The 27,998-nt window shown below is 41.2% G+C and overlaps 2 protein-coding genes across 2 annotated transcripts in view; both read left to right on the top strand.

Moving 5' to 3' along the window:
- LOC132156051 (caprin-1-like) overlaps window positions 1-27,998 on the top strand; it is a 143,718-nt gene that overhangs the window by 98,769 nt on the left and 16,951 nt on the right. The gene's annotated exons all lie outside the window — the stretch shown is intronic.
- Window positions 25-16,243, top strand: LOC132155516 (caprin-1-like). Its single transcript, XM_059564306.1, has 8 exons — window positions 25-177; window positions 715-882; window positions 13,923-13,985; window positions 14,069-14,155; window positions 14,291-14,529; window positions 15,098-15,162; window positions 15,944-16,093; window positions 16,200-16,243. Exons 2-8 carry the CDS (start codon window positions 715-717, stop codon window positions 16,241-16,243), a joined length of 816 nt encoding a protein of 271 aa, XP_059420289.1. The 5' UTR covers window positions 25-177.

Below are 27,998 nucleotides of genomic sequence, written 5' to 3'. Positions count from 1 at the left end.
GTGACCTATGAAAGGGAACTTTTCCTCGCCTTTCAGTCGCTCTTAGTTGTCGGTGAGGCCGGCGGGGCGCATCCCATAATACACTGGAAGAGAAAATTAAAGCAACACAATCAACGCTTCAGCTTATTTACCTCCAGACGATTACTTTTCTCCCTTGTGGATATATTGCGCATAAAAGTGAGTAAATACATGGATCCAAATCACAGACGTGAACGTTATAGGCCTACAGTAGATCCTGTGATGATTTGGACAGTTTTTGTTTAAAATGCGGAAAAAGGGTTGCTATGACAGTTTTGGTAGTTTGCAGTCTACTTCTAGCAGTGGTGATATCTTTATAATTTTGAGTTATTAAAACGTATACATATACATGTTCAGATGAAAATGTGCTACTATCAGACAAAATCTCTTCTGTATAATTTCGTTGTATAATGGAGTTATACGATTACCTAATTACTTGAACATGTATGAATAATATATAGCACTTGGTATCATAACTGAAATATTTGTTCATTCTGATTGAAAGAGTAAATAACTATTAAACCTGATCGAAAATGAAACCATCATCAATCAGCAATTCCATCATGTTCCGCCCCAAATGATGATCACCTTACTGCCATTCAGTCGGATGCTTTTAGCATTTTAGTGTTTTATTCCTTAATTTTATTTCTTTTTTTTATATTCTGCTATTAAAACTTCTCCTTAATCCTTGATCAGATGCCTTCGGCAACAAATGACACCAGGACTGTGAAGTCTGCCAGCCCAGACTTGGGATCAGTGAACCAAATCACAGCCAGCACCCAGCTGACTGGAACTCAATCAGAGGCCATGAAGCAAGTGCTGGTGGTTCTTGAAAAGAAAGTGCGCAATATGGAGAAGAGAAAGGTACTGGTTTCTCTTTGTAACATGTCAACTTCAGCATAATATTAGCACAGAAATGTATAGATAAACTACGTGTATTGTGTCCTACATCCTCAAAGTTCACTACACTAACATTACTCGTGCCTTCTGTACTCAACAAATTCTGATCGATCAGAGTTAACATGCGTTTCTTATAAATATGTAAGTTAAACACACATCATCCTTGGATTTCAATGGTGTGATCTGTTGATAAATGGGCTTAATGTGCCAGATTTTAATGTCAATAACGTACCATGAAGTTAGATCGACCATATAGGGAAACCTTCTCTAACGCAGTTAACCAGGCCCATTAAACGTTTATGAAGCCATTGCTCTGTTTTTATGCATTTGAGTCATGCTGTATAAACCAACATCTTTTACATAAAGGTAAATCTCTTAAATTCATACAATTCTGCATAGTTTTAGCACATGCTAGCCGGTCAACTTTTGATGTTATTTTATTTCTCTTGACCAATGTGTTTAACGTTACATAATTACTTATTTACCGTCTCTATATAATCCGCAATTATATTTCTTGTGAATTCTGTTACTTTCTACGATCCCTATTTGTTTCTGCATGCACATGGAGATAAAGCTATCATGGCGTCCTAAAACAGGTTCAGCATGCTAAAAATGGGGAAACTGTGGGCGCAAAAAATGCATTTAAATGAGTTGTTAATGTTTTGGATGGATGCTCTCAGGCTTGTGTTGATGTGGGTTTGTCGAGGCAAATGGGTCAGAGGCAGATGTGTCCTCGAGACACGTGGTAAGCGCCTTTTGGATCCTGCAAGTTATTGAGCTTCACAGGAAACACTTTTAACTTGGTGACAGTGCAGCACATTGCTTTTATATTTGTTTATTTATTTGCTTAATGATTGGGTGAAAAGTAAGGAAAGGGGGTTTGTCATCGACTTTGCCTTCATGTTTTTCAAAGTAAAAATATTGTGGAACACAAAAGTGGATCTTGAGCACAATCATAGTCAGACAGACAGTCATGATTTTTGATTTCCATAAAGTGATCAGTGACTGTCCTTTCTATTAAGAGATTTATTTAATGAACAGTTCTCTTACGAGAGCTCTCTCGTACTGCGTCTTAGCTAAGACGCTACGGGAAAAGTCTCTTTTCACGAAATACTGAAGCAAAAAATTATCCTTAATTTTGTATTTTTGTAAAGCGCATTTGCAGCAGTACACAGCCATAGGCGAGACGGCTCGTTCGCTCATTGGCTTGTTCTGCGGCAACTGCACAGCCTATCGAGCGCGGGCTGATGCAACATCAGACCAATAAGGGCGCTTCGCGCCCTTCTTGCCACTTCCCGCCGAAACGGGTGTGGCCCAACCTATAAAAGGAGCTCGAAAAGGCTGACTCACCTGATTTTTCATCTCTTCAGCGAAGCTCACGCATCGCTGGATCACGGAGGAAGCAAGCGCCGTCTGAGAAAGCACATCAGCAGGACGAGCCATTCTGAAGCTGCTGGCATCACCGCCTTCCATTGCCGTTCCTGCTGCGCTATCCGGCGCCTATATCCTTTCAATCCTGTTATATACAAGCTGTTCTTTATGTGTGTGTGTGTGTTCGCCCTGCGACACACACTCGTAAAAGAGCTCGCGTCTTTTTTAAGATGCCTTCCTGCGGCTCGTCAGAGCCCCACTCAGCGAGGGAGACCGGTACGTCATCTGTGTCTCCTGCCTGGGTGAAGATCACGCAGCGCTCGCTCGCTGACGGCGGATGCCCCCACTGCGAGCTGTTGCCATGGTGACTCTGAGGACTCGCCTGGCCTTTATCTCTGAGCCTGCATTCTCCGCTGCGCTGAAGCGCCGTAAAAGCATCGCTTCCAGCGGATTCCGGAACCGTCTTCAGCTCAACCGAGCTCGCCGGTTCGCCCTGCTTCACCGGCCCCCCCCTGCATCGCTTCCCGGTGGGCAGCGCCCGCTGTTTGCCGGCGCGTCGTCCGAGGAAGTCGATCTCAGGGCCGCGTCGGGGGAAGAGGACACGCGCTCTCTGCTGGCTTCGGGCAGTGATGGCTGGGCGAGCTCCGAGGATCTCGCGCCTTCTGCTCAGAAGCCCAGCAGACGAGCTGACATCGAGAAGGAGCCGGGGCGAATGCTCGTGTTGGCCGCGATGTGTCTCGGCCGCGAGTGGTTTGCACCAGCGCCCCCCCCCCTCTCGTTCCCGGCTGGATGGTATTTCCCTTTCGGATGAGCGTACTTCTCAAAGCCCGCCTCATTTCTTCCTGAGCTTCACGAAGAGGTGGCGAAGGCTTGGAACGCTCCATATTCAGCACGAACTCGTTCGTCTGTCTCACTAGCATTCTCCACACTGATGATGCTAAAAACAGGAACTACCACTCACTTCCGCCGGTGGAACAGGCGATAGCGACGCACCTTTGTCCGCCCTCTGCTGGACGGCGGCAAAAGCGGTGTTGCCATCTAAAGCCTCCTGTGTGACGCTGCGTCGGCACTACTAACGATGGCTGCTTCATCGAAGCGCAGGTGTACGAGTTCCGCTGTGGCCGAGCTCTCACCCAAGCGCGCCGCTGTTTCAGTTCCAGGAGTTGTGACTGTCTCAGCGTTTTCTGCAATGCGCAAGCCTGCACAGTTGCCCGCTTGCCTGCACACAAAAGCCGTTATCACAACAGCTTCAGCAACGCAGCTCGAGACCCCCGTTCTCGCTCTACTGGCCGTCGCCCCGCGCCGCGGGGACCGCGGCAGAGGATTACGGTGAGGCCGGGAGCCCCGAAGCCATCCTGGGAAAGCCATCTACGCATGCTGCATGACGCTGCGTCGGCACTACACACGATGGCTGCTTCATCGAAGCGCCGGTGTACGAGTTCCGCTGTGGCCGGGCTGTCACCGAAGCGCGCCGCTGTTTCAGTTTCCAGAGATTGTGACTGTTTCAGCGTTGTTTGCAATGCGCAAGCCTGTACGGTTGCCCGCTTGCCTGCACACAAAAACCGTTATCACGGCTACCCAGATATTTCCCGAAAAAGGTGTAATTTCTGGTGTCCCGGCCACGGCCGATGGTGCTATAAATGTAGTGACGATGCCCACTGCTCAGTGCCCATCTCCGCATATAAGCACAGCCCTTCACACAGGGCTCGCGCCTATAAAAGCGACTCAAGTCGATCACGCGCACTACATAGTAGACGTGCCCACTCCTCAGTGCCCACAATCACTATGTCACACGCGTCATGTGGTTTCTGTAAAAACGAAACCCGTGCACGTTCGTCCGGCCACGGCCGATGGTGCTATAAATGTAGTGACGATGCCCACTCCTCAGTGCCCATCTCCACATGTAAGCATAGCCCTGCACACAGGGCCTGCGCCCATAATGTCGACTCAAGTCGGTCGCGCACACTGCATAGTAAACGTGCCCACCCCTCAGTGCCCACAATTACTATGTCACACACGTCATGTGGTTTCTGTAAAAACGAAACCCGTGCATGCTCGTCCGGCCACGGCCGATGGTGCTATAAATGCAGTGACGATGCCCACTACCCAGTGCCCATCTCCACATGTAAGCACAGCCCTGCACACAGGGCTAGCGCACATAAGATCGACACAGATCGGTCGAGCGCGCCGCATAGTAAACGTGCCCACTTCCCAGTGCCCACATACACTATGTCACATACGGCGCGGGGCTTCTGTAAAAATGAGACCCGTGCACGTACATTCTGCACAGGCAGACAGCGAGTTGAAAGTGGTAAAAGTGCACACATGCAGCCCACGGTTACTCGCAGATATATCGAGTCCCACGGGACCCGCTCAGCCTCCCTCCAGTCGGTTAAGCGCCGGAACGGGGTCGAGGAAGAGCGATCTGCCCGCTGTGATCAGCGCGCTCCCCGCCTCAGATGCGCAGCACACTCGAGCGCCGCCGTTGCCCAGTCAACAGAGCGCGTTTCGCATCCAGCCCTTAGCCATTCATGCAGATGCATGGTCAGTGCTTCCAGGGGTTTCGGATTGGGTGCTAGGCATTATAAAGAGAGGCTACTCGCTACAGTTTTCTCGACGCCCACCGTGCTTTTCAGCGCGCGTCGAAACTACGGTCAAAACAGAAGTAGCACACATACTTCGGGCCGAAATATCAAAACTGTTGAGCAAAGGGGCTGTAGAGCCTGTGTCTCAAAGCGAGGGGGGGCTGTACAGCAGATACTTTCTGGTGCCCAAGAGAGACGGGGGTCTCCGGCCCATACTGGATCTAAGACAGCTGAACAGGCATTGATGAAACACAGTTTCAAAATGTTCACGACCAGGAAGCTCCTCGCGCAGATTCGCAGAGGGGACTGGTTCATGTCAATAGATCTGAAGGACGCGTATTTTCAAATACAGATAGCGTCAAACCACAGGCGATATTTGAGATTCGCCTTCGAGGGCCAGGCATACCAGTTTGCAGTCCTGCCATTCGGCTTGTCCGTAGCTCCTCGTACGCTTACGAGGTGCATGGATGCAGCGCTCGCTCCTCTTAGACTCAGAGGCACACGAGTGCTGAATTATTTGGACGACTGGCTGGTTCTGGCCCGATCATGAGCGGAGCTCATGGACCACAGAGCCGTTTTACTCGATCACCTCGAGAAGCTCGGCCTCAGTGTCAATTGGGTGAAGAGTTCGCTGAACCCCAGTCAGACGATCCTGTTTCTGGGTATAGTTCTGAACTCGTGTTCCATGACGGCGCGGCTGTCACCACAGCGCGCGATGGGCATTCAGCGTGCAGCGAGTTCTTTCCGCTGTGGCGCGACTGTGTCGCTCAAACACTGTCAAAAGATGCTGGGTTTCATGGCCTCAGCATCTCCGGTTCTGCGGCTGGGCCTGCTCCGCATGCGCCCCCTGCAGTTCTGGCTGAAGGCTCGGGTGCCGCGCAGAGCGTGGGCGTCTGGCCGGCTGCATTTCAAGGTCGATCAGAGCTGTGTTGCGGCTCTAGCACCTTGGACAGCGAACGGCTGGTACCGATCAGGTGTAAGCCTGGGGACTTCCCCGAGTGTGAAAATGGTGTCGACGGACGCCTCCACTTCGGGATGGGGAGCGCTGCTCGAAGGCAGACCGTCCTTTGGCCTATGGTCAGAACGGGAAAAGCTCCATCATATCAACTGCCTGGAAATGCTGGCAGTGGAGAATGCGCTGACGCGCTTTTGTCCCCATATCAAGGATCACCACGTCGTAGTCCATTCGGACAACATGTCCATGGTGTCCTACATAAATCGCCAGGGCGGTCTCGGGTCCCGAAACCTGTACAGGCTGACGGAACGCCTCCTGATTTGGGCTCAACGCAACGTGCGCTCGCTGAGAGCGGTGCATGTGCCTGGACTGCAGAATCTGGGTCCAGACAGGCTGTCCAGAGGCAATGTCCCTACGGGAGAATGGTCTCTACACCCGCAAACAGTTCGGCTGTTGTGGGAGAGATTTGGCATGGCGGAGGTGGACCTCTTTGCGTCCCACGGAAACGCTCACTGCCCCACATTCTTTTCCAAGAACGAAAGCGCGCTGTCACGGAAATGGCCGTGCTGCCCGCTTTATGCGTTCCCTCCCGTCTCCCTCCTTCCGCAGGTGATAGAACGGGTGAGAGAAACGAGATGTTCAATACTGCTTGTGGCACCTCTTTGGAAGAACCATCCATGGTTCCCAGATTTGATGCAATTAGCAGATGTCGCCCCATGGCCGGTACCGTTGAGGAGAGATCTCCTCTCGCAGGCCAGGGGCTCGATTTGGCACCCTCGACCGGAGTTGTGGTCCCTCCATGTATGGGCACTCAACGGTTACCCGCTGATCTCGCAGGGGGAGTGCTAAATACCATCACTCAGGCTAGAGCTCCGTCGACACGACGTCTGTATGCCTCGAAGTGGTCGGTGTTCTCCAGCTGGTGCACAGCTCGAGGTTATTCACCCCTTAGTTGTGAGGTGATGGAGGTCCTCTCCTTCCTACAGGAGCTGTTGGATAAGGGCAGAGCCCCATCCACGCTCAAAGTTTATGTGGCGGCCATCGCGGCGTTTTCTGAAACGGCGTCCGGTCAGTCAATAGGAAGGAACGATTTAGTCATCCGGTTCCTCAGAGGAGCTAGGAGGCTGAATCCTCCCAGACATCCGTCAGTCCCTATGTGGGACCTCGCGGCGGTTTTGGAGGCCTTGAAGGGTCCCCCTTTTGAGCCTATCCAATCGGTTAGCCTTCAGCATCTGTCGTTCAAGACAGTATTCTTGTTGGCTCTCGCTTCTGTGAAGCGTGTGGGTGATTTGCACGCGCTCTCGGTGAGCCAGTCGTGCTTGGAGTTTGGGCCCAATGACTCAAGGGTCATACTCAAACCTAGGCACGGTTATGTGCCGAAATCCCTCAACACACCGTTTCGGGCTCAGGTTATTGCCCTGTCTGCCCTGCCGGTGTCAGGGGAGGATGGAGACTCGAGTCTTCTTTGCCCTGTCAGGGTTTTAAGAGCTTATGTGTCTCGCTCTGCTGCCTCTCGGCAGACGGAGCAGCTATTTGTCTCGTTCGGTGGACGTTCCAAGGGAATGGCTGTTTCGAGACAGACTCTATCCAGATGGATAGTTGACGCCATAGCGTTAGCTTACGCTTCCAGGGGCCTTCAGTGCCCGTTGGGCGTCAGAGCACACTCCACAAGAGGCGTCGCCTCGTCGTGGGCGTGGTCTACTGGGATCTCCTTGCAGGATATATGTATGGCGGCGGGTTGGGCCTCGCCGTCTACATTTATCAGGTTCTATAACCTGGAGGTTCCCGCCTTGCAAGCAAGGCTGCTGTCGGTATAGAAGAATCAGGGCCCTGAGGGGAATTCTGAATTCATGAGCGCTAGGCGCTGCCGACTGTTATATGGGCAGTATTGCGTAAGACCCGCATTGCCACATTGGTCAGGCCTTGCCTCGGCTGTGTGATGTCATATTGCCGCATCTACGGATGCTGCTAGATATGGGACGGAGGGTTTTTCCCCCTTTTTTCTGTCCCGGACTCTCTGTGAGTCCCTCAGGTGACTGTGCACTGTAAATCCTGGGCGTTGCTTCAGGTTTATCGGTGTGTGATCCCTGCGCGCACGGCGTTTTACATCGGGTTCCCGTAGCGTCTTAGCTAAGACGCAGTACGAGAGAGCTCTCGTAAGAGAACGTACTCGGTTACTAAACGTAACCTCGGTTCTCTCTAGAAGAGCGAACGAGTACTGCGTTCTCTGCCGTGCGTACGATTCACTCTGGTTCGCTTCGGCGATGAAATAAATCAGGTGAGTCAGCCTTTTCGAGCTCCTTTTATAGGTTGGGCCACACCCGTTTCGGCGGGAAGTGGCAAGAAGGGCGCGAAGCGCCCTTATTGGTCTGATGTTGCATCAGCCCGCGCTCGATAGGCTGTGCAGTTGCCGCAGAACAAGCCAATGAGCGAACGAGCCGTCTCGCCTATGGCTGTGTACTGCTGCAAATGCGCTTTACAAAAATACAAAATTAAGGATAATTTTTTGCTTCAGTATTTCGTGAAAAGAGACTTTTCCCGTAGCGTCTTAGCTAAGACGCAGTACTCGTTCGCTCTTCTAGAGAGAACCGAGGTTACGTTTAGTAACCGAGTACGTTATGGCATCATATCTTGTATGTCTGGTCTGATTCTGACATTATGCATTTGTGGAAAGTGAACTTGCCATCTCTCACCCACTCTGTGAAATGGAATAATCTCCACATAACTCGGCCACATGCTGGAGCTTTCCGGACCAAAGTCCTTACTCTTAATCCACTCTGAATGGGAAATTGGTTTCATAATTAAAATTATTTACAATATTCTTAAACGTTTTTTGTACAGTTCTGCCAAGGATGCATAAAACTGATCAAAAGTGAACTTTAAAGACATGAATAATGTTAAAAAAAATCTATCAAATAAATGTTGCTATTTCAAACTTTCTATTCAAAGGAACCCTGAAGATTTTATAACAGTTTTCTAAAAAAAAAAAAAAAAAAAAGCGGAGCAACTAGATCGGCATTTTAGAAATGGATCAATTTCTGAAGGATCATGTGACACTGATGGCTGATAGACTTCTTTCAAAAACATAAAAACCTGAGTGACCTTTAGAATTTTAAAGATCGTATGCACACAAGTCGCACTTTTTTCATAGTTTGGCTGGTCCTGCGACTTATAGTCAGGTGCGACTTATTTATCAAAATTTATTTGACACAGTAAGTTGATCTATATTAAATAGGTTATGTTTTTCGATTAGCGAGTTGTTGCAGTGCAAGAAGTGTTTGGTACTAACGTAACATCTTTCGGTGTTAGACAGACCAGGTTCGATGACGATCTTATCTCCTAGAGCAGACCAAGATGCTAATCATTATATTTACTATGCTCCTCTGATGCTGAATGTAAAAGGGGTTTACTGCGTTACGATTTACTTATTTTTCGGCCGAACGCGCTGATATAGGCAACAATGCAATTTAAAGCAATGGTTTAAAAAAAAAGTATAATTGCAATTCTAATAAAGTCATTATTGAATCATGCAGTCGATTAGCGACTTTTTTCACTTAAGTGAGGTGATGAAACAAATCGTATGATGTTTATCTAACGCTCCACACTTGAGACTTTTTTTTACAGTTTATGGGTGAGACACATGCAAAAACATCGTTTTTTTTACTGGTCAATTTTGGGATTTGGGGCTGTTTGTCTTCAATAACATGTCTTCTTTCAGACTTGTGGTGAAAAAAAAGTCCAAAATACACATATAGGTCTTTATTTTACTACACCTTTAGTCTATTTGCGTCTGTAGAGTTCTCATAAATTCAGTTGGCGTTCTAAATCACCATGGTGCTCCGCGATTGCTGTCTGCACCCTGGAAAACTCTCTGTAGCTCTCTCTCCCGTACAATGTTCTCGGATCCAAATATGCTCATTTCCTTTTCATCAGTAACCAATTGTGAAAGTACAATGGGGCATTTAACATTAAAAGTGAATCTCATTGGCTGATGCCAATTTCCGGCAACGTGATTCGTTCAGACGCATCACATGACGTGCTCTGACATTTCCACAGTGTTTTTGACTGTCTTTCTGTTTAGTTGAAGGCCATAAATGCTGAGTTATAGGTTTTGATGTGTTTTAGTTGGTTTGTATTGTTGATTGCTAAGGATTTGACAAGATATTATCTGTAAATAGTTGTTTCCACTAAAAAAATAATTCCCTTTTACATTACAAATCTTTAAATGCCGTTTTCTCAAAATGAGTTTTGTGTCATTCTTAAGTACAAACATCTTAGCCTATGTAGCAGCTATGTGCACCAAACTCTCCAGTTATACACTTATATTCTAAAGATATCTCCAGAGGGATTTGTTAATAAATCATTACTGGCCTGATTAATGAGACATTTTAATAAAAATAAAAAAAATATGCCGAAAATATATAAATATGCTGAAATCCCTCTGAACATCTTATTTCATCTTGTGTGTAATCAAAATGAAAAAAATAATAGATTTTCATCATATGCCCGCAAATATCATACATAAATATTTAATGCATGATTAAATAGCAAAATAAATAACTAATACTAAAATAACACTGGACTAATTAAGCTATTCTAAACTGTTTCTATAGGATCCACATATTTTACATGTTAAACTAAAGCTACCTTTTTGAACAAGTAGCTATCTAACAAAATATGGATACATGATATTTTTAAATCAATATGCTCAAGATTAATTAGCCTTGACATAAGTAGATTTTGTTTATTCATCAATGCAAATTTACTGAAACTGCTGCTATGCAAATTTAATGGGATGTGGATAATAAACAAAAACTATTTATTATATTAAATTTATATTAGTTATATTAATTCATTAATTATGTATTTATTTCAATGAATTATTAATGTTATTCTGCATTTATATAAATAAGGCTATTATATATATATATATTATATAAGGCTATTATAAATAAATTCTATTATTATTTGTGAGTTGTACACTCTTCATACATTGGATTCTTTTATTTATTACAGTTTTTCTTTCACTTTTGTAAAGTGAAAAGTTAATACAAATTGTATTTGATTGTTTTGATTTAGAGCAGTGAATAACTGCTATTAAAATATGATAGGTTATCACTGTTTATTACTGATTTTAAAGGTTACTGAACTCTTGAAATGGATATACAGTTCAAACAACACAAGATTGGCCCCTCTGTATTAATCGTGGCACCTCTTGTGCCCCCCAGTTGAAAAAATCCTAGAATCGCCCCTGATTTGACATGAACCGAGAGAAATGAACCAAGAGAAAACATTACCGTCTACAGCCGCGAGAGGGCGCTCTATGCTGCTCATTGCTCCTGGAGTCTACACTGAGCAGCATATAGCGCCCTCTCGTGGCTGTAGACGGTAATGTTTTCTCTTGGTTCTCTAAATAAATGCGACTTATAGTCCAGTGAGACTTATATGTTTTTTTCCTTCGTCATGATTTTTGGACTGATGCGACTTATACTCAGGTGCGACTTATAGTCCGAAAAATACGGTAATTTGGATTTTTGTTTTTCTTAGAGGCAGAAATATATTTGAATGTCCTGATGTATGCTTTATCTCTGTGATATGTTGTTGTGATGACCAATTCAGCTGGATTTTGAGATGGGGAAATGTATACATAACCCTTTGAGATAACTTTCTCCATTTTATTATTGTTATGAGCCAAAGTCATTTGTTGGTTGTTTCCATTCTGCCCTCTTGTGCTCTCTATGTGTATGTTTGTTTCAGATGGGCGGTTCCTGGAGATAATTTATTGGAGGCTGTGATTGGTTCTCCTCTTCACCTGATCCAGATATAAGGACTGCCCCAAACACTCAATCGGGCCATGATTGTGCCATCGTGTGTGATTTGATAGTTTGCCGTTTTCCTTGTTGTTTGTTTGAATTTTTGAGTGTCTTACCAGAGAGATAGTGTATTGGTGTATAAGATTGCAATTGTGTTCTGTGATAATTATATTGTATTGTTTTTTCTTTGCCTAAATTCTGTGATATTCCCGGTTAACTTGACCTAAGCCTGATTGACTACAATTTTGGATTCTGATTGTAAATTGTTTGCTGTTAACTCGTGTGTGTGTGTGTGTATATATATCTTGTTAACATTTTGTTAATCTTAGTTTTTGTTAAGTTCAGGGACGTAGTGGGTAAGACGCCATTTTATTTTGATATCATTTTTCACATTGTTTTGGGTTTAGGGAGTCAGGTAAGTTGAAACTGTATTTTATTTCTTTTGGTTTCTCTAATTTTGATTTAGGAAGTGTAGAGGGTTAACAGAGGATTTTTGTTTGTTATTTTGGCCTTGTCTGCCCCTGACGCTAAGCCCCAACTTGTAAATAAATTGTTTATTCAACATCTCTCTGGTTCTGAGACTCTTTTCCTGTTACGGCTGACCCCTAGCGGTCGTAACAGAAATTGGGGGCTCATCTTAAAAATGAGTTTTTTCCACAAACCAATTGGAGTTTTGTGGTCGCGTGTTTGTGAAAAACAAACTCATTAAATTTGCTTTGTTTTTGGCTAGTGGTTTTCACTTTAAGGGGGAGGGAATTTGGTATGTCCTCTAAATTTGAATTGGAAAAGTTTCCAATTCAGCCTACTGCTGAACAATTGGATATTTGTCGCAAAGATCTGTTTTCAGTTGCTGATTTATATCAAATTAAAGTTCCTCGTGGTGCAGTGAAGCGTGAGATCAGGGATGTGATCTATAAGCATTTGGTGGAAAATGGAGTTTTGCCAGAGGTGAGTGAAGCGGGTGTTGCAGATCAATTGCCAATTTCCGTGGGTAAGGTGGTGGAGCATCCCAAACCCGAGGAGATGGCCAGCATGGATCCTGTCGATCTCCCTTTTCCGAGCGATCCTCGGTTGGCAATCAAACTAAAAGAGTTAAAGTTGGAGTTGAGCAGTCAACAATATCAAAGTCAGCTGCTGCATGCTCGCACAGTTGAGCTTGAAAAGAAGCTAGCAATCAAGCTCAAAGAATTGGAGCTTGAGCTCAAAACCAAATCAACTGTTCACCCCTCAGCTGCTGATGCGCCTAGTGTGAGTGTGTCTGTGTCGTCACCCATCAGTGCTTCCACTCCAAGTCCCATTCCTGCACCTCGACGCAACCCACAAGTAAGTCAACCTGAATTTGATGTTAGCCGCCAAATTGCACTAGTACAACTGTTTCGAGAAAGTGAGGTTGACACTTATTTCACTGTGTTTGAGCGAATCGCTGCCACATTAAAATGGCCACGTAATGTTTGGCCACTGTTGTTGCAATGTAAACTCATTGGTAAAGCCCAAGAAGTCTGCTCAGGGTTAACACTTGAGCAGAGCTTGGATTATGATGTAATGAAGAATTCCGTTTTGCGTGCTTATGAGCTAGTTCCTGAAGCATACCGGCAAAGGTTCCGCAGTCTTGTGAAAATCCCTAGTCAAACGTTTGTTGAATTTGCGAGAGACAAAGCAAATTTATTTGATAAGTGGTGCGCTGTGAACAAGGTAGACGCGTTTGAACAGCTTAAAGAGTTATAACTGTTGGAGGAGTTTAAAAGATGTTTACCAGAGAAAATTGTGGTCTACTTAAATGAGCAGAAAGTCTCATCTCTTTCTGAGGCTGCCGTTTTTTCTGATGAATTTGTACTAACGCACAAAATAGTGTTTTCACCCACAAAGCGTAATTTCCCTGATGGAGTTCATACTTCTAAGGATGCCACAGTGGCACCAAAGAACATTTCGAGTGCAGAACGTAATAAGAACCCTGAGTGCTTTTATTGTCATGAGGTTGGGCACCTCATCGCAAATTGTCCCACCTTGAAACGGAAAGTCAGTAGAAAAGCAAACCCTTCGAAAAGTGTTGCGTTGATCGAAAGAGAGGTTTTCTCATCTGAACAAAATGTGTCTTTGAATTCAGTGGTTGAGTCTACTTTTGAACCCTTCATTTGTGATTGTGTAGTATCATTGGGTGAAACGGAGTCTGAGTTGAAGCATATTCGTATCCTCCGTGATACTGGTGCTGCCCAATCGTTTATCCAGCTTGTTTATTTCTCAAATGTATTTTTGTTTTCTTGATCACTTCTCTTCTTGCAGAGCAAGCTTGATGACTATCAGGCCAGGAACAGCAAAGGGGAACGTCTCAACCAGGACCAGCTGGTGGGTAAACACTCCATATTTTTGTCCCCCGTTAATTGTTTTTCAGATTCCTGAAATCTGTCCTTTTTCTAAAATCAATTTAGGAAGCCCTGTCTAAGTACCAGGAAGTAATCCATAACCTTGAGTTTGCACGGGAACTGCATAAGTGCTTCTTGGCATTGGGTCAAGAAGTGAGTACATGAAAATTGAATTTGCTCTTTTCCATAGCCTGAGGACCTAAAGTTTGTTTTTTGTGAATGTCTATAGATCTACAGCCGAAATTCACTGGAAGGTTTATGTCTCCCACAATCTGTTGCTTTGGATAGATCCAGAATTGTGTTAAGAAAGTGGCACGTCGTGAGCAACTCCAGCGTGAAGAGGTGGAACAGAAAAGGCTGAAACGAGTTCTGGAGCTGCAGTTCCTTCTCGACCAACTTGGTGATGAAAGCTTGTGGCAAGAGCTACTGCAAGGAGCCGGCGGACCTTCGCTGCTTACTGAGAGTGACCTTACTTCCCTGGATGAGTTTTACAAGCTTGCGGGGCCTGAACGTGACCAAAACATCAGGTGAAGAAGACTGTCAGTCCTGTCCACACTACTTTACTCCGTTTAGAAATTGCTTGCAAATGAAAACCATGCTGTAAACAGTATAATTGGTGTATTTCCTACTGGAACATGAGTTGTCATTGAATTGACATTAGGATCTCTCGCAGGATAAATTTCAGACCGCTTGAGGTCTCAGCATTGGCAGAGCATGTTAAATTTGACAGCATCTTTGTAACTGTACTTTTATTTACTGCCGATTTGCCACTGTGCATGCAGGAAGATTTTAAAGAAGCTTAAAGGGTTACTTCACTCAAAAAATAAAAATGGTCTATCACTCACTCTAATGTTGTTAAACACGAAGGACTTTAGTTTATCTTTGAAACACAAGATATTTCTGTCCCTGCGTTGAAAGTCCATTTAACCCTACTTTTTGATCCTTCATAAAGTTCATATACATTATAAAAGAGATCCATAAGAATAGAGTACAATTTAAATTTAGTCAATTTAAATTTCATTTAACAAATTTCAAATTTAGTTTGCTTATCTTTTGGATTGTATATTCACAATGGGATGTTTTTATCTTACACAGGTTAACTGACCAGTATCAAGAAGCATCACAGCACTTATGGGACAAGCCTGTGGCAGGAACAACATGTAGGTCAAATGGACTTTTTTTCATATTTGCATTTTCAGGAAATCATGTAATGTGTTTTGAAAGCTTGCATTGTTTAATTAAAGAAAACCTTTATGGTGATTTTATAGAATGTTTCATAAATTGGTTGGCGAGTTTTTACCTAAGGTTTACCAAAGCAAGACATGGGCCAAGGTGACATACCGCAACATTCAGCCATGATGAGTGTGCTGACTCAAAAATTAAAACTATCACTTACAGTAGCCCTGCCTTGGAAAGCTTCCAGCCTCTAGCACTTTTCTTCAGTGGTATTCCATGGCAGGTCATGTGGCTCATGGCATATAAATACATCCATTTACTATGTACCACCTGGGATTGTAGCAGTGTAATGGTCCTCTATATTCATTCAATCTTTTTAGTATTTTTTTTCTTTTTTTGTAATAAGTTACTTTTTATTCTGCGTGGACGCATTAAATTGATCTCAACTGACAGTAAAAACACTTGTTACATAAGATTTTGATATTTTTTTAAAATATGTTCTTCAGACAATCCGGAAACAATGTATCATGGTTTCCAAAGAAAGAAAAAAGCATCAAGCCACCGTTTTTAACATTAAGAATAAATCTTTGAGCACCAGCAACATTAGATTTTTGAAGGCTTATGTAACACTAAAGAATCATCACAGGAATAAGTTACATTTTTAAATTGTAAAATTTAACTTTTTTTAATCAAATGAATGCTTCCTTAGTGAGCATGAGCTTCCTTCCTAAACATTTGAACAGGAGTGTAAATGCTTGTTTTCAGATAAAGCACTGAATGAGATGTTGGAGCGGGTTTTGCAGAGCGGCTACTTTGATAGAGTGCAGTCTCATCAGAATGGAGTTTGCGCGGAGGAAGAGGAGCAGACAGCTGCAGTGGAAGTGTCTGAAGCAGAGGAGCACCCTTCCGACACGGGTAAAACACTCCTTTCATTTCACATTGCTCAATCGAGCTACTGTCATTCTGAAACTGTTGCAATACAGACTGATTTCTGAAAACGGTCTTTTATGTCTCCTAACAGAGGGTGAAATGACAGAGTATGCAGAGGTGAGACAAGTTGGTTAAATGCACTTTGTAAAATGCAAGCTTAAAGGGGTCACATTTGAGTGACTTTTGACATGGAAGATCATTCACTATGAAAATGTCCAATAATTTTTCAGAACTCAAAACTTCCTCCCCCATCCCCCCATTTTTTTTTAACTAAACAGCAAAATTTGTCTGTTTGGACCAATGCCGAAAAAAGCTGACTAGCTAAATGCAAATTCAGCCTATGACAGTAGGTGGCGCTTGTAGAAATACCCCTGTTTGCATGCTACACAAAGTGCTGTGCAGCATTTTCTTTTCTCAGAGAAGGAAATCAAACAATATTGCGTTTGTGTGTTTTCTTATAATTCTTCCTGAATGGGAGTCAGTGGCTGCCCTGTCAAGGGAACATAGGGAAATGATTTGGCACACTTGCAGAGATGGTCATAAATGGTTATCTTACCAACTTTGGAGCCTCTAGGACCAACGCTCTACGCTGCTCAGTGAAGGCTACAGGAGCACTGAGCAGCATAGAGCGCCCTCTCGCGGCTGTAGACAGTAATGTTTTCTCTTGTTTCATTTCTCTTGGTTCATGTCAAATTAATTTTGATAAATAAGTCGCACCTGACTATAAGTCGCAGGACCAGCCAAACTATGAAAAAAAGTGAGGCTTATAGTCCGGAAAATACGGTATATTCGTTACCCGCAGCTGCTTTCAGTCACTTCCGTGTTAGTCTAAGCGCAGGGCTCCAGACTGTAGCTGAATATATACTGGTGTCTGTGAATATTAAAATGCACAATACGATTTAAATATTACTCCTGCAAATTCTACATCTCTGTGGGTGACGGGCGCAGATGCGCGGGAGCTCGCTGTTTTGTAGTCTCTGCCGTGTGACTATATGAGGACATCAACGCATATACCGTCTCTTCATGAGAATTTACCGTTTCATTTGAGAAAACTGTTCGGTTTAACGTGAGTAAATTGACAATATGTTAAACTACTGTTGTAGCCTACAGTGGATTTAGCTATGTCTCTATGTAGTAATAATAATATGTCTCTATTAATAATAATTATGCCTAGACGGTTGCTTGTTTTTTACTTGTGTTGTTGTAAAGAGATTATCTGATTAATATATAACTTTTTATATTCCTAGACTTATTTGTTGCAGGTTTTTATACAGTTATATTGTAAAACTAAAATACCTTTTTTAGTTTGCGGTGTTAGATTTTTGGCTGCATTTGAAGTTCTTTTTCGCTTAAGAAAATATTACTGTCAAATTCATGTCAGATAATAAAAATACTGTAATAAATACAGTAGTTCACCATGTATTTGTTTATGTTTTATTAAGGGATAAGTCTGAAGCACACCATAATATAATTTACAATTTACACAGGCCTAGTAGTATATACAGCTGTACAGTCATGGCCAAAAGTTTTGAGAATTACATATTAGTTTTCAAAAAGTTTGCTGCTAAACTGTTTTTAGATCTTTGTTTCAGTTGTTTCTGTGATGTACTGAAAAATAATTACAAGCACTTCATACGTTTCAAAGGCTTTTATCGACAATTACATGACATTTATGCAAAGAGTCAGTATTTGCAGTGTTGGCCCTTCTTTTTCAGGACCTCTGCAATTCGACTGGGCATGCTCTCAATCAACTTCTGGGCCAAATCCTGACTGATAGCAACCCATTCTTTCATAATCACTTCTTGGAGTTTGTCAGAATTAGTGGGTTTTTGTTTGTCCACCCGCCTCTTGAGGATTGACCACAAGTTCTCAATGGGATTAAGATCTGGGGAGTTTCCAGGCCATGGACCCAAAATTTCAACATTCTGGTCCCCAAGCCACTTAGTTATCACTTTTGCCTTATGGCACGGTGCTCCATCGTGCTGGAAAATACATTGTTCTTCACCAAACTGTTGTTGGATTGTTGGAAGAAGTTGCTGTTGGAGGGTGTTTTGGTACCGTTCTTTATTCATGGCTGTGTTTTTGGGCAGAATTGTGAGTGAGCCCACTCCCTTGGATGAGAAGCAACCCCACACATGAATAGTGTCAGGATGCTTTACTGTTGGTATGACACAGGACTGATGGTAGCGCTCACCTTTTCTTCTCCGGACAATCCTTTTTCCAGATGACCCAAACAATCGGAAAGGGGCTTCATCTGAGAATATGACTTTGCCCCAGTCCTCAGCAGTCCATTCACTATACTTTCTGCAGAAGATCAATCTGTCCCTGATGTTTTTTTTTTGGAGAGAAGTGGCTTCTTTGCTTCCCTTCTTGACACCAGGCCATCTTCCAAAAGTCTTCGCCTCACTGTGCATGCAGATGTGCTCACACCTGCCTGCTGCCATTCCTGAGCAAGCTCTGCACTGGTGGCACTCCGATCCCGCAGCTGAATCCTCTTTAGGAGACGATCCTGGCGCTTGCTGGACTTTCTTGGACGCCCTGAAGCCTTCTTTACAAGAATTGAACCTCTTTCCTTGAAGCTCTTGATGATCCTATAAATTGTTGATTTAGGTGCAATCTTAGTAGCCACAATATCCTTGCCTGTGAAGCCATTTTTATGCAATGCAATGATGGCTGCACGCGTTTCTTTGCAGGTCACCATGGTTAACAATGGAAGAACAATGATTTCAAGCATCACCCTCCTTTTAACATGTCAAGTCTGCCATTCTACCCCAATCAGCCTGACATAATGATCTCCAGCCTTGTGCTCGTCAACATTCTCACCTGAGTTAACCAGACGGTTACTGAAATGATCTCAGCAGGTCCTTTAATGACAGCAATGAAATGCAGTGGAAAGGTTTTTTGGGGATTAAGTTAATTTTCATGGCAAAGAAGGACTATGCAATTCATCTGATCACTTTTCATAACATTCTGGAGTATATGCAAATTGCTATTATAAAAACTTAAGCAGCAACTTTTCCAATTTCCAATATTTATGTAATTCTCAAAACTTTTGGCCACGACTGTATATACAGATACACACCCAGGTATCGGATCAGTACTCTGTATCGGCCGATACCCTGAGCCCAGGTATCGGAAACGGTATTGGGAAGAGAAAAAGGTATCGGAACATCTCTAACAAAAATACTATTATTAACTAGGTTAGTAGATAGTTCAGCAGCAAAAGATACTCTATAAAAATCAAGGGTGTACAATAATTTGATAAATCTATTAATATTTTATTTACAAATAAAAGTGAATGTGTCTAAAAATCTGGTAAAATTGTATAGATTGCTCTTTGTATTGTTGTAAAATAAATTCATAAAAAATAAGTAAATACATTTATATATAAATCTAAAAGATGTTTCTTTTAAATGTATAGCACAGTAATAAAGGCAGCAACATATGATAGATAGGACAGAATAAGAAAGGCAATTAATAATCTTTGCGCAGAAAAGTATTATAATACTAAAGGTGTCCATATAGAGCAGCACAGGGTGCGTATGCGCATCCCGTGCGCAGAATGACAAGCTTGAAACAACACTGAGTAACAGTTTGCAGGCTGCGCACCCCTCTGAGTCCACAGAGAAAGGGGAGTACAACACACCTACTGCTCTGCTTGTTCATCTTCAGTTCTCTCTTCACAGCAGTTCAATCAGTGTTGTGTGAAACTCTCACTAATGACACTGATTTACGTCGCGAATGGATAAGAGCGCTCTTGTCCCGGTTGCGGGGACTCTTATTTTGACAGAGCGCAGCTCATACGGTGGGATGCTTCAGAGCGCGCGCGCGAGCACCGCAATCCAGTCTTGTATCAGCGTCATCTTCAGAGAGAATGAGCCGTGAAATTAAAAATAGTGATGTGGAAAGAGTAATGACACAAAATGGATGCTAATGTGAAGTATAGTAGTATTTGAGTTTCATCCAGTACAGTGTAATTGTGAAATTATGTATAATTATTATACATGTAAGCTGTGAATTAGGTTTCATGTTCTGCTGTATTCAATGGTAACATTGGGTTGATGTTTGGGGAAGCCAGTAGTTTTAATGTAATTTGTTGTTATGAGTGTAATTGTGATAAGAAAAAAACATTGTTTGTTAGAGCATATCTTTTATTTGTTTATTACAGACCACACACTCGTATGCTGTACGGTGTACATTTTAGGACATCCTCAGACCTCAGTCATCAAATGAAAAGGCGTCATGCCTCAGACTAAAAGGCTTCAGTCATCGGACAAAACGGCATCGCGCCTCAGACTGAAAAGCTTCAGGTCTCAGGAAAAACGACGTCAGGTGTCAGGTCTCATACAATAAACATTAGGTATCAGACGAAACGGACTCAGAAAAAAAGTCATCAGACAAAACGGACTCAGACAAAAAGTCATCAGACGAAACGGACTCAGGCAAAAAGTCATCAGACAAAATGGACTCAGACAAAAAGTCATCAGACGAAACGGACTCAGGTGGAATATAGCGTTGCCCCGCCCCATGTGACGTCACACGCACGCCGGAAGTGGTATATCATGGTTGATAGATGGCAAAAGGAGGTAAGCAGCGTTTGATATTTCATATTTTAACAGTTTTATTCAAATGTTAAACTAATTAAGTTATATAGGGAAGAGAACATGCTTTTCGAGAGTCTTGTGTGCACGTTTAGAAAGTTAGTTAGCCATATTGCAACTAGCGAGCTTTTATTTTGGCCAAGTAGTAAAGTTACCCTTACGAAAAATAACCATGGTTTTACTATCAAAAAACAAAACAAAACAAAAAACAAATGGTCGATATAGTTAAATCATGGTATCCACAGATTAACATGATTTTGCTACTAACCATAGTTTAACCATGGTGTTTGTAGTAAAACTGTGGTTATACAAATGGTACGTTAATCATTACACTAAAAAAAGTTACTACACATTTATTATAATAAAACCACAATGCATTATATATAGAAAAACTTTGTTGTTTCATCTCATAAATAATCATAACAATTGTACGTATAAAACTTACTTATTTGTGGATGTAACTTTTATGAGTATGATTATGTATAACACGCAATATACACCATGCTAAATCCACATGATTTATAATGGTTTATAAGTCTTATATCTTGACATTATTTATTTAAAATATATACAGTATCTTACTATCTTATTGATATTACAATAAATATAGTTAAAATCAAAAGTATTACATATTACACATTCATCTGATCAGATTTTTGATATGATGGCTGTTTAATGAAAAATAATATTTTTATTTTCATTATTATTGTTGTAGTTATTTATAATGGAATTTGCCTGCTTTGAGTAAAGTAACAAAACAACAATGCCAAGATATGAGACTTGTATTATATATAAGGGAAACATTCTGTTGTAAGTTAAGTGGATGCATTATATTCATTGCGTATTATAAATCATAATCTTAAATGCTATAACCACAAATAAGTAAATTATACTTACATTATAACACATTAAAACTGTTATGATTACTCATGAGATGATATGACATATTACAAAGTTTTTTTTCTAATACATTATTCATAAATTATAAGAGTATTCTTATGGCATTATAATGAGTTTTAAATACGGGCTTCATAGGAAGTGTTACCGTTAAGTTTAATCGATAATGTACTTCTTCACTGATGTTATACAATATCCTTGTACAAATGAAAAAAATAAAAATGTTAACAGCATCTAATGCTTTTATCTTGCAGTGAAACGCATCTAAGAAGATGAATAAAATCAAGTTAGCCACAGAGATGGCACCGTCCAAGAGCACAGGCATGTATTTTTCCTTTCTGCATTGGTAAGAACACTATTAACTCAAAGAAAGTATATGTAAACATTTAAACATCATAGACTAATAATGAACAAGAGTGCAGATTAAGTAACAAATATATAAATTAAAACCACCCAAGATCAGTAAACGATCTTTAACTATTACTTTGTCGTTTTATATTAAGGGAGTTCATCCAGAGGCAGTGAGTGAACTGTGTGTCCTGAAACCAGAATCAGTTGGGAAGAATGGAATCAATTCTACCCCATAAAAGGCTTACACGGGTAATTCACAACTCTGTTTGTTTGTGTGTGTGCGCACAGCTATATCTTAATGTCTTCACGACTCATCATTTGTGTTCATTTCTTTAGGTCCCCTTCCAGATGCTGATGTCTTGGCTTCTGGTGCAAAACTAATTCAGATTAATCCCAAGCCTTTGCTGCCACACATACTTGAGGGCATGTCAAAAGTAGAGTTGTACCTCTTGGCAGTCCACTTTCATACCAATGTCCCCCTATAGCTGCAGGTGTTCCTGATGTTAATTTTCCCCCACTACCTGTGCTTGGTTTTCAGTTTGGCTGTCATTTTAAAATAGTCCAGACGGACGAGTGCATGATCCATCTGAAACATTCCAGTTTGGACTAGTGGAGGTAAAAAGCACCTCTGCTGAAAACATTGCTCAGGCTCCATTTATGAAAATTCAAAGAGGACTAGCCAAACTTAAAGAGACCCATAAGTACTACTGGCAGGTACAAGGTCAGACTGCAGACACTGGTCTACTCTGGTGTGACTTTGTGACTGAGACAAAATCAGATTTCATAATACAGATGATCTGGCGAGATGATGCCTTCATAGCATCAATGAAAGTACTATTATAACGTTTACCTGGATGTGTATCAGTGGTATGAATGGACAGATTCTGTTCATATTATAGTATGAACCTAAGATTTATTTTTACATTCATAGTAAATATATACTTTATGTAGTTGAGTAGCATTGAGTAGCAATATGTACATACCGAGGTGAATACTTTGTTTTGTATTAAATCTTCTGTAATGTATATGATATGCATATTCTTTTACTAGTTGTGTATATTAACATTTGATACATTGTATGATATAACAAATAAGATTTTTTCATGAGTTAATATAAAAATACTTTTAATTTCATTGTCAAATTATTTTCAGGGACATTTTATTTAAATAATTTCATTATACAAAATATAAAATTTTACATTACAATAAAAAAAAGTAAAAACATTTAATGATGGTAGGTATTAAAGGTATGCACTGCAACTAACTGAAAAGGTAAAAAAAAATTAATAAATAAAAAACTACTATCAAATGTTAACACTGTAACACTACTATTGTAATAATCACAGTCATTCTTAAAAATCTAATATACTAATATACATTCACTGCTCAAGAAACATTGGTCCCTGATAATAAACCATAAAACAGCAATTATGCCAGATCTGATTAATAGTTCCTGACAAGGTGAGTGGCACAACAGAATCCCAGATGTGTATTTCCTTGACCCTTCTAATCACCCTTTCCACCAGAAGTCTGAGGCGTGCAGTGGCCTGTGTTTTTTCACAGTCCTGTTTGCTGAACTGCTTGGCACATTTGAAAGATGGAATGATCTGTCTAGCACCAACACTGGAGAGCATATCTTCAATAGTGAACCCCTTGTCTGCCATAACCACATCTCCACTGCACCACACAGAGCTACGCCTACCAGACCTTTGAATGTGGTAGTGCACTTATAACTTCAGAGTGGAGTTTCAGTGATGTAGGGCTTTCACAGCAGATTTCTGTACAGTCCAGGATGACATGCAGGTTTGGATTAAACAAACAGTAATTCTCTGGCATGGAGGAGCTTATTTGTTGCATGGACATCTAAATGGGTACTGGATCCAGGCAATGGTCCTGCTCAGCATGGTCACGCTTACCCAGAAAATGTCAGCGATAACTTGATTGACTGAAACAACAAATATATATTTAATTATAAGACAGAACCATTGTTTTTACAAAATCATTTAATTCAACAACTAGTGTTAGACTCATACAGGTATGTTATAATTAGACCAACATTTCAATCTAATAGCTTGAAAGAATTCGCTTTACCCAGACGTAAAGTGGCCATGGTTTTATTATAGTAAAAGTGTAGTAACATGTTTTTTTAGTGTAATGATTAACGTACCATTTGTATAACCACCGTTTTACAACAAACACCATGGTTAAACTATGGTTACTATATCGACCATTTGTTTTTTGTTTTGTTTTTTGATAGTAAAACCTTGGTTATTTATCGTATACGGAAGAGGATTAGGGCCAGGCAATAATACAAAAATAAAACCATCTCGAGATTAAAGTCATTATAATGCGAGATTAAACTCGTTAAATTTCGAGAAAAAAAGTCGAAATACAATATTGAGAATAAACTCATTAAATAACGAGAATAAAGTCGTTGTGTTGCGAGAAAAAACTCGTTAAATTTCGAGAAAAAAGTCGAGATACAATCTCGAGAATAAACTCATTAAATAACGAGAATAAAGTCGTTGTGTTGCGAGAAAAAACTCGTTAAATTTCGAGAAAAAAGTCGAGATACAATCTCGAGAATAAACTCATTAAATAACGAGAATAAAGTCGTTGTGTTTCGAGAAAAAACTCGTTAAATTTCGAGAAAAAAGTCGAGATACAATTTTGAGAATAAACTCATTAAATATCGAGAATAAAGTCGTTGTGTTTCGAGAAAAAACTCGTTAAATTTCGAGAAAAAAAGTCGAAATACAATCTCGAGAATAAACTCATTAAATATCGAGAATAAAGTCGTTGTGTTTCGAGAAAAAAACTCGTTAAATTTCGAGAAAAAAAGTCGAAATAATGAACGCGTTAAATTTTTGAGATCGATTTGAGGCGACATTCATCATAAAATCGAGCCTACATGCGTTTCAGCCATCGACACGCGAGCGAGTGAGTGAATTTTGACTTCATGCATGTATCTTGTTGATTATTGATGACTTTGTAGGCTACCATGTGCACTGTAATACCGTATCAATAGTTCCTAAATAGTTCAAGAACGAACACTTTACAGAGCTGGTTATAGCTCCACATTGCTTTCTTCTTAGCTAGACCCATTTATTAGCCTATGTTTAAGCGAGTCACGTTTACACGACCAAGCTTTTTCTAACGTAATATCAATTTGAAAGGCCCAGGGGGAGCAGACTGCACAATTATGTCCATCATCACTGTGACAGAATTTTTACGAGGCCGGGGTATTTCAGAGGACATACTTTCACTTCTAGAGGAAGAAAAGGTATGTATTCAAATTGGAACAGTACGGTGACGCATTGCTGCCACATAAATATTATTTCCCCCCCCCCCAATTATGTCGTAATAACGATATCTTATGTCGTTTTAACGACATCTTTTCTCGTAATAACGAGATCTTGTCGTTTTAACGACATCTTTTCTCGTAATAACGAGATCTTATGTCGTTAAAACGACATCTTTTTCTCATAATAACGAGATCTTATGTCGTTAAAACTACATCTTTTTTGCCCTTATAAGGGCATGTGTTATCATGTACAAAATATGCCTTTATCCACATAAAATTGACAGCCTATCGCGCCTTTATCACACATTCAAAAAGCTTAAGCAAATAGTAGCAGCCCCCAATCATGCAAAATTAATCAATGAGGCCCTTTTTAAAAATATATTTTATATAGGCTAAGTTTTTTTTAATATGATATATTATATAGGCCTAATAAGATTTATTTTTGTTAATAGGCTATATCTTCATTACCTAGAGATATAATTAAACAAAAAGTATTCAAAACACATCTAACAGAACATAGCCTGAGTTGTTTATTTTTTACAACATTGTGTTCTTATTTTGATTAATTAACGAAATGTCAATCTTCGTCTTTATAAGAAGATACAATAAAATAAAAAAATCTTCAAGATGTATAACGGATTGTCACCTTATAAACAGTCCTTTTTTAATGGAATAATACACCCTTATAATAAAGAAAACGCTTCAGTTATAAAGAATATGAACGCAATGCATTTAATTATACATTAAGCGTTTTCCTTCCCTTTATTATAAAGAAAATAGGTGGCTCTTAACGTGTCTTTCTATGAAGTGAAGTGAAGTGAAGTGAAGTGAAGTGACATTCGGCCAAGTATGGTGACCCATACTCAGAATTTGTGCTCTGCATTTAACCCATCCGAAGTGCACACACACAGAGCAGTGAACACACACACACACTGTGAACACACACCCGGAGCAGTGGGCAGCCATTTATGCTGCGGCACCCGGGGAGCAGTTGGGGGTTCGGTGCCTTGCTCAAGGGCACCTCAGTCGTGGTATTGAGGGCAGTGAGAGAACTGTACATGCACTCCCCCCACCCACAATTCCTGCCGGCCCGGGACTCGAACCCACAACCCTTCGATTGGGAGTCCGATTCTCTAACCACCAGGCCACGACTTCCCCTAGGGTGGGATGGGAGGGTGGTATTGCGGTGCACAGCGAATGTTCAATGCATTCAATGAAAATATTCAATGGTATTCAATGCAAAACAAAAAAGAAAAATACAATTAGCCAATAAAATAAACAAATTATTGTGGCATTAATTAGCCCATAAACAATATTTATTTTAAAGTCTAAACGAATTTGTTTAAAGAAAAACACCAGCGTTGGGCGTTTATCTGTAGGCTAAGTGTTTCAGCCGCCCTTTTCAAACTGGCGCAATAAAATGCAACAGAATTTGATTAGTTAAACATGAAGAGGATTATTTGTCTGGCATGGCCGCTCGCTCTAACATTAACCTATATAAATGTTTGCTATTATGAAGCTCATATCCAAGTGTTTGTGCGGAGTGTGGTACGCGCACTATGACATGGATGAAGGCGCCGGTGCCACTCGCATTTTCCTATCAACAGTGGAAACAACTTAAAATACTCCATCATTTCTGGTCATACAGAACAGAATAATACATCAGTCGCAACTACTTTTACTTTTATTTGTGTAAACTCACAACAACAAGAAAACGGTGTGCCTTTGTAAAACAAAATAAAACGAACAGGGCGCGCTTTCATGATCTCTGTGAATTGGAGCGCCGCTCAAAAATGAACTGACAAACAGTGTATAGACAAGCCTCACAGACATGAGAAATATAACTATAAAGTTAATAAAAAAATGTCCACCAACGAAAAATAAATCCAATCGAAAGCAAATACGGTAGCTACTATCTGATTAAGTAATCCTGTCCGTAATAAAGGCGCATCTAGGCTACATTACAGCGGAGATGTATGGAGATATGTATGCAGGCAGCCTACACTGATTTAGAAAATACTAGTTAATTAATAAACAATTAAAATGCTTCGTTATTTTTTTCAGATACATTTATTATATCATTAGCCTACTTTTGCTGGTGCTTTGCGGCAAGTTTTATGCATGCGCTTGAGCGCGGAATATAGGCTATAGCCTACATGCACCCAGGATTGAATATAAACGTGCGATTCGTCCTAATTGCTTAAATTAATGACTAGAAAAATCCTTTAGTGTATGGCAACTCTAATCAATAGCCTACATTTAATATTTGACATTATTTCATTAGTAATTAGTATCCAGCTCGTCACATTTAATTAGCTGAGTTAGCATAATGAATGAACTAATAAAATAATAAAATAAAATTTAAATTAAGATACGAACCATATGTTTCTATATAGCATTGCTTATTCCACCACACAAAGGACTGTTTATAAGGTGACAATCCGTTATACATGTGAAGATTGTAGGCTGTATCTTGAAGATTTTTGTATTGTATTGTATCTTCTGTTATAAAGGCGAAGATTGACATTTCATTAATTAGGCAAAATAAGAACACAATGTTGTAAAATTTTCTTTTACGCCGGTTTCACACTGCACGCGATAGCAGAGCGTGAGCAGAGCAGGAGCAGTGCGTATGGTGAGCAGGAGCAGGACACGCGCGTTTTGCTTTCACACTGGCAGCGTTTGTCACGCGCGGCTGAACTGCGGCTTGTGTACAGACAGAGTACTCTATAATGGA

This window comes from Carassius carassius, chromosome 13 (assembly GCF_963082965.1).
Source record: "Carassius carassius chromosome 13, fCarCar2.1, whole genome shotgun sequence".
NCBI classification, from domain to species: Eukaryota; Metazoa; Chordata; class Actinopteri; order Cypriniformes; family Cyprinidae; genus Carassius; species Carassius carassius.
This window is presented reverse-complemented; position numbering and strand designations above follow the sequence as displayed.

Excerpts from the sequence above, each read along its gene's own strand:
- LOC132155516 (XM_059564306.1), top strand. The coding sequence starts at position 715 with ATGCCTTCGGCAACAAATGACACCAGGACTGTGAAGTCTGCCAGCCCA. Across the intron at positions 13,986-14,068 it reads GTCTCAACCAGGACCAGCTG|GAAGCCCTGTCTAAGTACCA; the intron begins GTGGGTAAACAC and ends AAATCAATTTAG. Across the intron at positions 14,156-14,290 it reads TCTTGGCATTGGGTCAAGAA|ATCCAGAATTGTGTTAAGAA; the intron begins GTGAGTACATGA and ends TGCTTTGGATAG.